The 15,013-nt window shown below is 44.3% G+C and overlaps 1 protein-coding gene across 1 annotated transcript in view; it reads right to left on the bottom strand.

Annotated features, from left to right (window-relative positions):
• The window catches only part of TENM4 (teneurin transmembrane protein 4), a 440,205-nt gene that overhangs the window by 209,357 nt on the left and 215,835 nt on the right, over positions 1 to 15,013 (bottom strand). Inside the window, exon 7 of the mRNA XM_055581442.1 lies at positions 6,196 to 6,366. Coding sequence (XP_055437417.1) covers positions 6,196 to 6,366 — 171 coding nt within the window. The remainder of the gene's footprint in view (positions 1 to 6,195; positions 6,367 to 15,013) is intronic.

Here is a 15,013-nt window from a genome sequence, read left to right on the forward strand (position 1 = left end):
TCAGGAGAGTGACAGCTTTCTGGGGGCACCTCAAGTTCCAGGAAGGAAGGCTGCTTATCAAACTTCCTCTACATAGTAATTAAACACACTCACAAGTGAAAAATATAAACCCTAACTTCCTGCCAGACATCGGCCCTCCGAGGAGTTGGCAGGGGGCGGGAGGAGAGAACAGGGGCATTAGAAGACCACCCTTAGGACACGAACAAGCCAAAATCAAGTCAACAGGCTCCATCTTATTTGTCATCAGAAAGCACCCCCTGGGCATCCTAGTTTCAAGGTTTGTTGTGTTGCTAGAGATGCTGGAAGAGGCACTTTCAAGACCAAGAATCCATCTGTAAAGAAAACACATTTGTGGGAACTTTTTATAAAAAGCATTTGGGGAATAAGAAATTAAAGTGTCTTTTTTTCCTCCCCCAGCTTTGTAAGATTCCTTACAAAGCACATTTGATGCTGAAATGGAGCTTGGCAGGGCATCGTTGTAGTCATAAAATATTTTACTGTTTTAAATAATAAAATTCAATTTATATGTTAAACTTCTCCATATGTTATCATTCCCTTATAAACTCCTAGGCAGAAACATCAGGTTTTTAGCTTCAAACCGTTAAATGTTATTTTAATTAAAAATATGCCAACAGAAAAGTTAAAACGCACACTCTCAATAAAAGTACCACTAGTATTCTGTCATTAGCATGGGAAAGAGCTTGCATTTAATTCCTTTATGGAAGGAATGTGCCCCAGACTTTTACCTTGAAAATGCAGACACATGCAAACCACGACACTATGGTTCAAAGTTCGAAGACAGAAGCCAAATTCACAAAGCATTAAGATGGAAGAGAATCATTTTCACATTCTTCCTTATCTGACTTTGGGGTTCCTAATTCCACAATCCTTTTATAGTCCAGGTAGAAAAACAGTTTACCCTTCAGCCTATAATTCTGTTAGGGAAGCAGAACTAAGAGGGAGTTATGGCACAAAAGCAGGATGAGTTCTGAGCTTTTTACTCCCAGAAACTGCATAAAAATAAGCCGGAGACATCTAATTCCAAGACCTCATCTCCTTTGTGAGTGGGTGGGAGTCAGAGCTGATGGGATTTGAGAATTGTCTGCATTCAAATAATTCCTATGTCTGAGAATAAATAATGAAAACTTCTCCCACTTTTTGGCATGCTGTTGGAGAGCCCTGTAGTGTTCATTTCCCCTCCAGTGAGCATGTTTTTCAGAGACAGCTATTGAATTAGCCAAGCTTTTAGTTTCACAGGGCAGAGGTCAAGTCCAGAGACTCCCCAGAGGTCTGCAGGCCCAAGAGGCATACATAAATTAGCTCTTACCCCCAGAGGAGTGGCAAAAAGGGAATAGTCTTTTCTAGCACTCAACTATTTCGCAAAAGCTGGCCAAAATGGGAACAAAAAAAATTACAAAATTTATATTTGGTGTGTATACCATGATATAAAAACAGTAAATTCTGGTCTAGGGCACAGCACCCCACCAGGACCCTGACTTTCTTGGCTGAAAGAATTAGGAATTAGGAGTCTTGAGCTTATTTTCATGCAGTTTCTATGATGGAGCTTGGATCTGGAGCTTAGGTTCAAAAGTGAGGCTTGTCCTAGAAGTCACCCTGTCCAGATCCTAAGGGAAGGGGCCATGGCCCTAGTCTTTTAAGGAAAAATTTGAGAGGGGAAAGACCGTGCCCATCTTGGAATTTAACCTTTATCATTCTTTCCCATCCATTCCCAGTGGTCCCCACATTGACTAGGGATAAGATGAAAGTTTCTAGGAGGAGGAACCTGGAGCCTGCCGAGTACCTGTGGCTGGAGGGAAAGAGGCGTGACACTGGCTAAGTCAGTGAAACCACCTTCATCCTTTTCTGTCTTTCAGAAACCCTTACTGTCTTTCTCTCTCCAGATCTTATAACCTAAGAGTCTTCAGTCTTAATTCTGAGCACCAGTATGTGAGCACCAGGATAGAAAATATTCTACGACATGGCAATACCCACCAGTGGTGGAGTAGGGAGAGGGGGCGGAGGGTAGAGGCAGGTGGAGGTGAAAAGTCCTGTGTATATAACCTTTTTATCCGTACCTACATTCTGGAACACAATAATAATAACAAATATCAGTAGTAGCAATAGCAGTAAAGATAGAGGTAGCAGTACTAATGGTATTATCTATCATTCATTAAATTCCAACTCTGTACTGGGCATTTTTACATATATTGGTACACTTAATCTTCACATTATTAAAATGTATATATAGAGGCTCAGAATGCAAAAGAAACCATTCAGAGATGAAGCCATTTGGGGTGCCTCTTTATTTATTAGAATATGGCTTCTCAGAACATCAAATTGATAAATTATTAATTAAAACTCTTCAAAGGTCTTTTCAATGGTAGCAGAGTGCATTAACCCTCTTTAAGAGTAAAGATCTGATTTAATTCACAGTCCTAGAAGGCTAGATACCAAGGCTAGACCAGGAAGATCCAAGGCCCACTGGAGCACTTTCTGCCATCCTGGGATACAAAAAATTGACAGTTTTTATGAACTAGGATCCACACATAGACCCCAAAGTTAAAGGGAAACAGTATCTCAAAACATTCCTAAGGACACTATACAATGAGTGAGTGCCCCAGAGGCTTAACAAAGTACAAAGAGCTTAAATCAGAATTAGGGACCCCCGACAGCACAAGCTTCACAAGGCAGATTCTACTGATTCTACTGGTAACCGTCCTTTTCTTTACAAAGACATACAGATTCAGGCTTCCCAGAGCAATGTTCTGGAAATAAACAATCGTGTCTAAAAGAATTTTCTCAACAAATTGCTGAAATGATTGGCTAGCTCAGTCAAAAATAAGGGAGAGTTGGAAGAACTAAGATCCCATGCACTTCCCAAATTCACAGTCTTTATTTTCTTGAACTGAGATTTATCCATATGGGGTCTAAATTCCTAATCAACCAACATTCTCCCCGTCCCTCTACCTTTTTTGGTTCTTTTCAATGCAATAACTCGCACAAAGAATTCTTTAGTTTCCTTAGCAACTGTTTGAAATTTATTTGGTTATCAAAATAAGCTGAGAGCCCAGCTGAGCCTGTATGTAGCAATTTGCATGGTTCAAACTGATGGGCAATTTTGATTTCATTGCAGAAAGAAGAAAATGCTAACCTAGCCCACCAATTAAACCATCAGAAATGCTTGTTTATTCAATGCTTTTCCCCCTTTCTCCATTAATGCATAACATAAGTTCTTGTGGTTTTACTTTGGAAAGCTGCTGTATTTGGTTTCCATCCCATGACAGCTCTGGAATGGTTATTGCCACTTTGAAAGTACAGAATACATTGCAGTTTGATGTTATTCTCAGAGACATGATGAGCCTTTAAAATACTGGGTTCATCATATACTTCATTTGTATAATTAAAAAATACACACCCTTTAAAAATATTCAAGAATGCCCCAAACTCTGTAGAATCTTTGAGGAAAGAATATTAGTTAGTCTGGAATTCTGAGATTTCTAATGACAGACATGGAATGGCTTGGGATTTAAATGAATAAGAAGAAAAGGAACTCACATTTATTGAATACTTCCTCATAACCAGTCTTTGGAAAGATAGGTATGAGCCATCCTTGTTCCACAGATGAGGAAACTAAGGCCAAAGGAAATGGAGTGGCAGAGCCAATAAATGGCTGGACCAGGACGCAAACCCTGGACTGTCTGGCTCCATGGCCCATCTGTCCTCTTCCTACCACACTGCTTCCCCTATCACTGTGCAATGCGGCTCTCCTCTTCATTCTGGAATCAGCTCTCTTCTCTGATACCCTCAGAAAGGACAGGAAATGTGTGCTCACATCAGGGTTAGAAGCTTTCCCCCTTGAGATATGTCTAAGGAACTAGATTTTTAACATCACAGTTAAAAACATAAACCAAGTAGACACTGCTTTGACCAAGGCAAAGGAAATTAAGAACCCTGTGACAGTTTCACATAAACTCTGGGAAGCTTTGTCCTCTGTTTCTCCAGACGGATGTATTTTTTTATCACAGTAATTGCTTTTGACGCTGACCACTTTACAGCATCACACTGCATTTTGGGGGTTTGTAAACAGGATTTCCAATTGCATTAGTAATGACAGATAATCCCTTTAAGCAAAAATATTCCAATGAGAGTAAACCAATAAACTGGTGCAATTTTATCTCTTATCTGCACCTCCTGCTCCTTAGGAAAAACAAAGCAAAATCCAAGCAATCCGCAAACTAATTTCATTAGAGTGGGAGATTTTAGATAGACCCAGGTCCTGTTTAAAGAAAGTGTGATAGAGATCATACAGAAAACTCACATTTTTCTAAATGAGATCTTTGAGGGTTACACATATCTTAAATCTGCATTGGTTGATACTAATCTAAAGACAGTTGTCATTTACGTATTCACGTATGGCATCTGACATTGTAAGCTGACATGGGAATCACAAGGCAACAGGCAGGACCATGGACAGAGCCAACCTGAAAAAACTTCTAAAGAAGAATCTGGTTAATCATGTGATGATGCTATTACTAATTTCACATGTAGAGCTTGTGAATTAGAATGGACTTTAGAGATGTAATCTCCTTTTAATGAGGAGGAATATGAAGCCGAGAAAGTCTTTCAAGGGATTTGCTTAAGGGCGTCACGAGTGGCAGCAGCTGAACTTGAACTCAGGGTTCTAGATTCCTAACCCAGAGTTCTTCCCATGACCCCATCCATGCTCCCTCCATATCCTATTAAGGTGCAAAGCGAGTGTAAGTTATTCAATGTCTTAAGTCTTAAAATCTTTATAAAGGAGAAGACTGGCTTTGCCCATCAAAATAGCAGGCAGAGGTTCTGATTTGGCTCTGTGGAAACGCCCTCAGTTTCCTTAAAAATGGTCATTGGTCAAGAGTTGATTTTGGACTTCAAGACCATTCAGAGGTCATGAATAACTGCTGTGACTAGCCATATGCTACTCTGTTAACCACACTGATCACTAGAAGAAAAACTCTTAAAAGGACAGGGAAGCTCCGAAGCCATGACCCAAAGTTAGTTGAGATAAGAGGAAAGGCAGTGAAGGCTGGGGGCAGCTGTAACCACTTTGCTGACTAGGGTAACACCAGAAAAAAAAAAAAGTGGACACATGAGAAGGGATGGTCACATTCCCTAGAATGACAACCAGCCTGGCTCATGAGCTCAGACCTCCTCGCTGGTACCAGTTCTTGTGGGTCTGCCACTCCTGGCTGACAGTGACAGAATTTACCAATAAGTTGGTGGCATGTTAGAAAGACCCCTAAGAAATTCAAAAAATGGGTCTATGGATGTCCCATTCAAGAATGCCAAACCCCAAATGTCACCACCACTTCCATCATTAATACAGAAACATCTGTGTCTCATTGTACAATGGGGTTCCTTATTCACATCTCCTTCAAAGTCTTATAACTATGAGGTGAGTCAGGTAGGGCAACTTATGGAGACAGCAAGAGCCCTGTGGACCACAGACCTGGGCCACATCCCAAATTCCACTGGCAGTGTGACTCTGGCCAAGTCACTTAATCTATGTGGTCCTTAGCTTTTGCATCTAAAATGGCTGTAAACAATTATACTTACTTCACAGGATCTCTGTGAGGATTAAACGTGAAATGCTCTTCACAAAAAGCTTTGAACAAACATACTGAAGAAACACTAACAATTACTGTGCCTGTAGATGAGGAAACGAGCTCAGGAAAATTAAGTGACTTGCTCAAGGCCACGTGGTAGGAAAATGCTAGAACAGTGGGAGTGGTGTTTCCCTTAAACCACAAGGTCCAAGGATATTTCGTGTACACCACACCCTCTACCCACCTGCCACACACCCCACTCCAAGAGACGCCCATTCATGCCACGAGGCCGCCCCAGAAGGCGTATCATGATCCCATACCATCAAAGACGGCCACCCAGCAGTGTGAAAGCCCACGATGCTTCCCCTGCGGTATGGGATGGGATGCCGCTGAGCACCATGAACCCTGCCCAAGCCCCGCGATGAGCTCACAGTGACGAGGAACTGAGATGAAGACATGGGTGGCCCGGCAGCGGCGTGGAGTGCGGGGGGATGGAGGAAGCACCAGGGCATGGAGCTGTGAGTCAGGCACATGGCGCGCAGGATGGCGGTCTCCTTGGCTCAAAGGCAGACACAGAGGACTCACGACACGAACAACACAGCAACCCTACCTTCTGCGGCTCCTTTGCCTTTCCTGTCAGGGATCTCTAACCCAGTGCCCCCTGAGGGATACAGGGAGACGTCCGTTGGCACAGGCCAACTGCTGGCTGTGTCCTCCGTGATCTCATACATCTGCCCCTCCATCGGCTGCAGGTGCCAGTTTAGGCCAAACAGGTGCATGGCTGTGGTGAGCAATGAGAAAAGTCATCTTTTTCTGCTGGAGGCGGAAACGGGACTCCCAAGCCATAGGGGAGGGCAGGTAGGGGTGGGGAACACGGGAATTCAGTTCAGTTCAACACAGAGCCCCTGGAGAGAGCTCTGGGTGCCATGGAGGGGACTGGGCCACAGGGACGACCTGGGCACCGACCCTGCCCTCAAGGGCTCACAGTCTAGGGGTGCAGGGAGAGGAGCAGGATGAGGGGACTTTCAGGAGGTCTAGGCCTTGTGCTTTAAAAGATTAAAAATAACAATCTACAGGGGAAAACGGCAATTTGTTTCATCAAGGCTTAATTTCCTTAATATAAAAATAATGCTTACAAATAATAAGCAAAGTCCAACCACCCAGTAGGAGAACAGGCATAGGAGATGGGCAGACAGTTTATAGAATAAGAAATGCACCTGGCTCTCGGCTGTATGAAAAGACTCTCTACACATTACTCAGGGTAGAAGAAATGGAAGTTAAACTTTGAAATACGGTTTTTCATATATGGTTTGGCAAAGAGTTTTAGAAGGCTGAAAATATACAGTATTGGAAGAGAACAGGAAACAAGCACTCTCATACTCAGCTGGTTTGGTGTGAGCATAAGCTGGTACAGACCTTACAGAGAGGGCAGTTTGACAAAAGCTATAAAATAAAATACCCATACCCTTTACCCTGGAACTCAGAGATTCCAATTCTCCTCCAGATATGCTCACATATACACAAAATGAGGTTTGTGAGTGCATACAAGGTTATTCACTACAGCATTGCTTGTAATAGCAAAACATTGGAAAGTGAAAGTCGCTCAGTCATGTCCGACTCCTTGTGACCCCCATGGAGGATACAGTCCATGGAATTCTCCAGGCCAGAACACTGGAGTGGGTAGCTGTTCCCTTCTCCAGGGGATTTTCCCGACCCAGGGATCAAACCCAGGTCTCCCGCATTACCGGCAGATTCTTTACCAGCTGAGCCACCAGGGAAGCCGCAAACATTGGAAACCAGTCCACAGATAAGGAGCCAGACAAGTTACATTTATCCAATTTACTCTGTGTGTGCTTAGTCACTGAGCTGTGTCCGACTCTTTGCGACCCCATGGACTACAGCCCACCAGGCTCCTCTGTCCATGGGACTTCCCAGGCAAGAATACTGGAGTGGTTGTCATTTCCTCCTCCAGGGGATCTTCCCCCACAACCACCCGCCCCAGGGATTAAACCTGCATCTCCTGTGTCTGCTGCACTGCAGGAGGATTCTTTACCTGCTGAGCCACTGGGGAAGCCCATACGATATACTGTGTAACCATAAAAAAGAATGAGAAAACTTTTTTATACATTTTTTGGGAAGGAAAATGGTAACGTGCAGAACAATAATACACCACCAGTATTCCTGTCTGGAGAATCTCATGGACAGAGGAGCCTGGCAGGCTATAGGCCATAGGGATGCACAGAGCTGGACACAACTGAAGAGATTTAGCACATGCTCAGGACAAAAATACGAATGGAGGTACTTCCCTGGTGGTACAGTGAATGTGAATCTACCTACCGATGCAGGAGACACAGGTTTGATCCTGGTCTGGGAAGATTCCACATGCCTTGGAGCAACTAAGCCTGTACTCCACAGATACTGCAGCCCGAAGGCCTTTGCTATTCTACCTTTGGGTTAAGAAAAAGATTCTGTATATAGAGTCTGAGAGGATATGAAAGACACTGGTAACAGTGGGCAACCCTCTAAAGGAAGAGATGCTAAGGGCCTGGGAAAGGGGACTGATTCACATTTTACATTTCATCGCATATCTGTTGTGCATTTTGATTGTCTGCATTTTTGTGATTTGGGGGAATTCTGTGATTTTGATTCACGTGCACGCATTTCTGTTTTAAAAATATCTTTGCAATGTAGTAACTGCTAAATAGTCTTCTGCAGCAATCTAGAAGAGATCAGTAGACACTAAAGAATGGATACTGTGCCTTGAGATATACAGTGCTCTAGGCAGCATGTTTCCAAAAAGGTTTGTGAGCCAGTACAAAGTGAAGGCGCTCAGTCGTGTCCGACTCTTTGCGACCCCATAGACTGTAGCCTACAGGCGTCTCCATCCATGCGATTTTCCAGGCCAGAATACTGGAGTGGGTTGCCATTTTCTTCTCCAGAAATGTCTGCTTAAATCCCATTCAGGATCTAAAACTTGAGCCTTATCAACAGTCCATACTTACCCCTTCCGGGAGGCCTTCTCTAATCCCCTACATACAGAGTTAAGTACTACTCCAGTCCCTGACTCCACAGCATCTTGTGAAGTGTCACTCCTTTGCTCAGTTGATGAACATTTTTTAAAAGCCAGGACCCGTGGCTGACACTGAGAGCCAGAACCAAATCAGATACTTCCTGCTTCCAAGAGTTCAGAGGTAGGGGAGATGGACAAGCAACAAAGTACATTCAGAAGGACTGGAAGGCCCAGAGGTGGCGGTGGCTGACCCAGGAAGAGGGCCAGAGGAAGACAGCAAAGGACCAATCGACAAGAGATATGAAGGCCCACTGTAATTGTTTTTACAGAGGAACAACGGCTTGCTAGGCAGTGTCCTGGGTAATTTGCACACATTACCTCTAATCCTCACCCAACTCAACCAGACCCAATTTACAGATGTGCATAATTAATTAACTCAGAAGGTTAATTAAAATTATGATAATTATGAAACTATGATTTCTTGAGTGTTTTCCATGTGCCAGGCATTGTGCTAAAAGCAGTAAATACAGTATTTCCTTTAATTCTCACAACAGTCCTAGAAGGTGATAATCCCATTTTTGCCAATGAAAAGACACTAAGACACAAAGACTTCAATTTACATGGCTAACAAGTGGCAGAGTCTAGCCTAGAATCCCAAACTCTTTGAATCCTGAAATCACAAACCATCTCCCTCTCTGGCTAGAAAAGTCAGGCTCTCCCAACTCTGCCATTCTGCCTCTCACTAGCTTTATCCAACAAGGTGGGTGGGCATTATAAAGACACCCTCCTTTACACAGGAAGCTGACTCTAAGCCTTTTATATGTCTTTTTAAGGCAGCAACAGAGGATCCTGTGAAGTAGACAGAAAGTTGTGTTATTTAGCCCCAGTTTGTGGAATGTTCACTGATGGTGGTCTTGAGTGGTTGTGTGACTGTCTTCAAGATGCAAAAACCTGTAGAGAAGAGTGGAGCACAGCACGACCTTCTGACTCCTGGTACAAACAAAACCCACTGAGGACGCACACAAGTTTGGCTTAACCAGGACCGTGTACACTGATACCAGAGATGCGATCTGACCCTCTGCTTTCTCTTTGGTTACTATGACACAGGGGAAAGTGTCCTGGACTGACGGCAAGAAAACTGGCTTTGAATCCTAACTGCCACTTCCTAGCTAAAGTATTCTCATCTGAGAAGTGAGGATAAAAATATTTCAAAGAATTATTATATCATATGTGGTCATATAGGGCTTCCCTGGTGGCTCAGATGGTAAAGTGTCTGCCTGCAATTTGGGAGACCCGGGTTCAATCCCTGGGTTGAGAAGATCCCCTGGAGAAGGAAATGGCAATCCACTCCAGTAGTCTTGCCTGGAAAATCCCATGGATGAAGGAGCCTGGTAGGCTACAGTCCATGTGGTCGCAAAGAGTCGGAAAAGATTTCACTTTCACTTTCTTCTTTCTATGCGGTAATATGGGCTCTCGGGTGGCTCAGATGGTAAAGAATCTGCCTGCAATGCAGGAGATCTGGGTTTGGTCTGTGGGTCGGGAAGATCTAGAAAAGGAAATGGCAACCCACTCCAGTATCTTTGCCTGGGAAATCCCAAGGATGGAGGACACTGGCGGGCTACAGTCCATGGGGTTGAAAAGAATTAGACACGACTGAATGACTAACAATTTCACTTTGGGTGATAATATATGGCAAAGCATATTATAAACTGTACCCATGTGTGATTGCTGTATTTTATAACCATTATATTCATACTGTTGATGATACTGATAAAACAGTAGCTCACATTTATAGAGCACTTTTTAGGTACCAAGCACTCAGTGACCTGCTTCAGACTGCTCCTTACTGTCCCTGTGTAGTTTCCAATAATAATAAAATTCACCTGCCTGTTAGAAGTGACTATGCTGCTACTTCTGGGGCTGAATTAGCTCACATTTCTGCTTACCTTCTTATTGTTTCAATATATTTATTGGCAACTCCAAAGGTAGTGGAAAAATTGCCTGAACTGCGGACAACTCAGATATACGCAGTTAAATGAGCAGGGCTTCGTTCCCTGTTAGAATCAATTATCTCATCTAAGTGTGCAAAAAGAGCCGTCTTGTTAAAAGGTCAGGAGAATTAACTAATCCCACGATGAACAGACTCTCACAGCTTTGTGAAGAGAAACATTTTTATTGTCAAAGCTACCTCTTATTTTAATAAGATGCAAAAGCAAGTTCTTGCTTAAAAAAAAAAAAAGTAGGCGGAGGGGGAAGAAAAGCCAGCGAAAAAAGTATTCCAGGTGAAAACGCTAACAAGATCCGGCGTTCCAGGGCAGTTAATTAGGGGACAGCAGCCCACCACTGGACGGGGGAGGATGTTGGCACCCCTGCTTCTCAGCCTGGCCCCCCACCCCCCACCGGTGATCATAAATAGGGGCCCCCACAGCTGTGAGGCTGGCGGGTCTCTCGGTCAATCTGCAGAAGATGTGCTCCTGGAAACCAGCAGGGGAAGCCAGGTCTGGATCCAGCTGTAACTGGACTCTCAGGAGACCTAGTCCTCCAGAAATAATTCTGGAGGCTGGTGGTAGGCAAGTGAGTATGGGGCCACCAAAACTGGGCTGAGAAATGGCCCGCTAGAAGGTAAGATATAGAGAGAGGAGAAGGATGCAGAGTCAGAGAAGCCAAGTTCCACAGGTAATGTCATCTTAGCGCCAGAATGAAAGGGACCTTTAACCTGCGATCCAGTCTTAAATATGTCATGCTAGGGGCCCCTCAACTCTTCTACTGTACTGTTTGATGGGTGGTCAATTTTACACCCAATGGAAAGACAGAAGGAAGGAAAATGGTTTGCTCTGTTCTCTTCCCAAAGCACACAAAGCTTACTTGGTCAGAGACTGTCCAAAGAAAACACAAGCTCAAGCAACCATTTTTCTTTGTCCTTGATAACAATAACAACAGTAACTCAAAACCCGGTATAAACTGGAGTGCATACATGCATGGATGCTAAGTCACTTCAGTCACGTCCAACTTTTTGCAACCCTATTGACTGTAGCCTGCCAGGCTCCTCTGACCATGGGGATTCTCCAGACAAGAATACTGGAGGAGTGGGTTGCCATTTCCTCCTCCAGGGGATCTTCCAACCCAGGGATCAAACCCAGGTCTCTTATGTCTCCTGCATTGGCAGGCAGGTTCTTTACCACTAGTGCCACCTGGGATGCCCACCTGGACTGCATCAGTTCAGTTCAGTTCAGTCACTCAGTCGTGTCTGACTCTTTGCAACCCTATGAATCGCAGCACGCCAGGCCTCCCTGTCCATCACCATCTCCCGGAGTTCACTCAAACTCACGTCCATAGAGTCGGTGATGCTATCCAGCCATCTCATCCTCTGTTGTCCCCTTTTCCTCCTGCCCCCAATCCCTCCCAGCACCAGAGTCTTTTCCAATGAGTCAACTCTTCACACGAGGTGGCCAAAGTACTGGAGTTTCAGCTTTAGCATCAGTCCTTCCAAAGAACACCCCGGACCGATCTCCTTTAGAATGGACTGGTTGGATCTCCTTGCAGTCCAAGGGACTCTCAAGAGTCTTCTCCAACACCACAGTTCAAAAGCATCAATTCTCTGGTGCTCAGCTTTCTTCACAGTCCAGCTCTCACATCCTTACATGAACACTGGAAAAACCATAGCCTTGACTAGACAGACCTTTGTTGGCAAAGTAATGTCTGTGCTTTTCAATATGCTATCTAGGTTGGTCATAACTTTTCTTCCAAGGAGTAAGCGTCTTTTACTTTCATGGCTGCAGTCACCATCTGCAGTGATTTTGGAGCCCCAAAAATAAAGTCTGCCACTGTTTCCCCATCTATTTCCCATGCAGTGATGGGACCAGATGCCATGATCTTTGTTTTCTGAATGTTGAGCTTTAAGCCAACTTTTTCACTCTCCTCTTTCACTTTCATCAAGAGGCTTTTTAGTTCCTCTTCATTTTCTGCCATGCATGCTGCTGCTGCTGCTGCTAAGTCGCATCAGTTGTATCTGACTGTGCGATCCCATAGACGGCAGCCCACCAGGCTCCCCCATCCCTGGGATTCTCCAGGCAAGAATACTGGAGTGGGTTGCCATTTCCTTCTCCAACGCATGAAAGTGAAAAGCGAAAGAAGTCGCTCAGTCGTCCCCAACTCTTAGCAACCCCATGCACTGCAGCCTACCAGGCTCCTCTGTCCATGGGATTTGCCAGGCAAGAGTACTGGAGTGGGTTGCCATTGCCATGCATACTACATGCCAAATTCTTAATTTCTAGTAATCAATGTAATCCTCATGGTAAGATGGGCTGAAAAACCACTGGCGTACAGGTACAATGGAACTGAGTCAGGAGACAGATGGGCTCCAGGCTGCTCAGCTTCTCGCCTGTGGACAGAAACTTCCTAATAGCAGAAACTTCACAAAGGCAGGATGATGGAGGAGGCTGGGCCCTGCCCAGAGAAGAGATAAAAGACCACATATTCCTCATTCTCAAAGTCAAGGAGACTGTCCCAACTACACATGCGCAGGAGGGCTCCTTGAAGGTCAAAAGAGAGGGTGATGTCAACTACCCATAAGTCTCTTCGCTAGAGTCCATCTTGGTTAAGGGATGAGTACGCACACGGGGGAGGACCCTGAGACACACCAAATACAGACTCAGAGCCAGGCAAAGCAAAATGACGGGCCGAAGGAAACCAGGAAGGCATGCCCCATAAAAGTGATTCAAATCACCACCAGGGCGTGACTCTCTCTCCGTATGTGTCTATCCGCACAGACTGTACTCTCTTTTCCTCCTAGTGAATGCTTGTTTCACTACTTTCCATCTTTGCGGGAGTTCTTTTTCTGCAAAGCTGAAGGGCCGGGGCCTTGTCACCGCGGGCCTAGTGGCTAGGATTTGGTGCTCTCGCTAATGTGACGTGACCTCAATCTCTGGCCGGGAACCCAAGCCCCGCTTCAAGCCACTGTAGGCTGGGACCACCAGAGATCAGAACTGAAAAGAAACTGAGCTATGGGGATATATTTTTGATATACTTCAGAGTAAGCTACCTAACACCACAGAGCTGGTATAAGGTTGAGGTGAAATTTCAAACTCAGGAGTCTGTGTTCCCCAGCCAAGATTCCTCTTTTATATAGTTTACTTTAAACAGAAGATTAAAATGGGTAATAAAGGCTGAAATGAATCTGTGGGGGTCCCCATGGTGGTAATATTTCTTACCCCACAGCAGCCCTCATTTGCAGCTGTGGACAGCAGTCAGTACATGCTATCCAGAGGACTTGGAAGTAACCACCAAGTATCCCAGAAGGCTCAGAAGTATACACGGTCCTCTTCAGTCTGCTTTAAGACCAGGCCACTGAAACAGTATAAATTATAATCATCGTAATCCCCTTTTCCAGAGGAATTAATGGTAACCATCAATGTACATCACAGGATTATCTAAATTATACCCTGCGGTATTTATATAACTGTGTGTACAAAACTCTCCCAAGTACATGGAAAGTGATACTGGTGTTCCCTTTAAACTAGTTTGTAATTAAATAAAAAGGTGAAAAGATGTTAAAGAGTTCAGAAAAAGGCTGTGGAAAGGTAGTGAGTGCACAGGATCACCCACGTTGAAATGTTAATGATTTCTAAAAGCCAGGAGCTAGGGTGGGAGAATTTTCTTATTCCCTCAGTTCTGGTCCCTCTGATCCCAGGGCTGACATTTTCCAGTCGCCTTTTCCTGCCCAGCAAGACATGAGAGAAGGCTGGGAAAGTGCAAGCTCCATCCTGACATTTTCAAGAAAAATGCTCAATAGATGTGCAGATGTTGACAGTCCCCCCAGCTCCAGCACCAGCCAGCAGGAGGCAATTACCACAGTCATTTTGCAGGAGTCACCAATGGAAGCACAGGAGAGGTTCTACCATCACAAGATGCTTACCTTCCCCAAATCGAAAGCACAAAGCCACTTGCATTTGTGAATTAGCAGCTCCAGGTAGTGATTAGAGATGAAGCTCTAATCAAGAAACTGTTGGCTCCAGTGGCATTTTTTTTTTGGCTTCAAAAGGCAGCGGGACCCAACCAAAGTGCACGGCTACCTACTTTTCTGCTTTATGTTAGTGCCCAATTGCTTGTTGTTTGTTTTTAAATAGCATCATTTCTGTAAAATATAACTCATTGGAGTTTTCTTATTTATGGTCCTGTAAGGTGGAAAGCACAAAGCAAAAAGGCGAAAGAGTAACAACCACAAAATGACAGTGTTTCCTTCCCCAAGTTCTACCCCTGGTTTTGCACCAAAGCCACAACATTTGAAGGCTTCAAGCTTAGAAGTCATATACACAGAGGCATACACTGCAGTGTATTATTAAGAAAATCAGAAGCAACGCAGATGTCTTAAAACAGGAGAATGACTGAGCTAAATTATGATACAGGTACTGGATGGAAT

Source organism: Bubalus kerabau, chromosome 5, assembly GCF_029407905.1.
Source record: "Bubalus kerabau isolate K-KA32 ecotype Philippines breed swamp buffalo chromosome 5, PCC_UOA_SB_1v2, whole genome shotgun sequence".
Classification (NCBI taxonomy): Eukaryota; Metazoa; Chordata; class Mammalia; order Artiodactyla; family Bovidae; genus Bubalus; species Bubalus kerabau.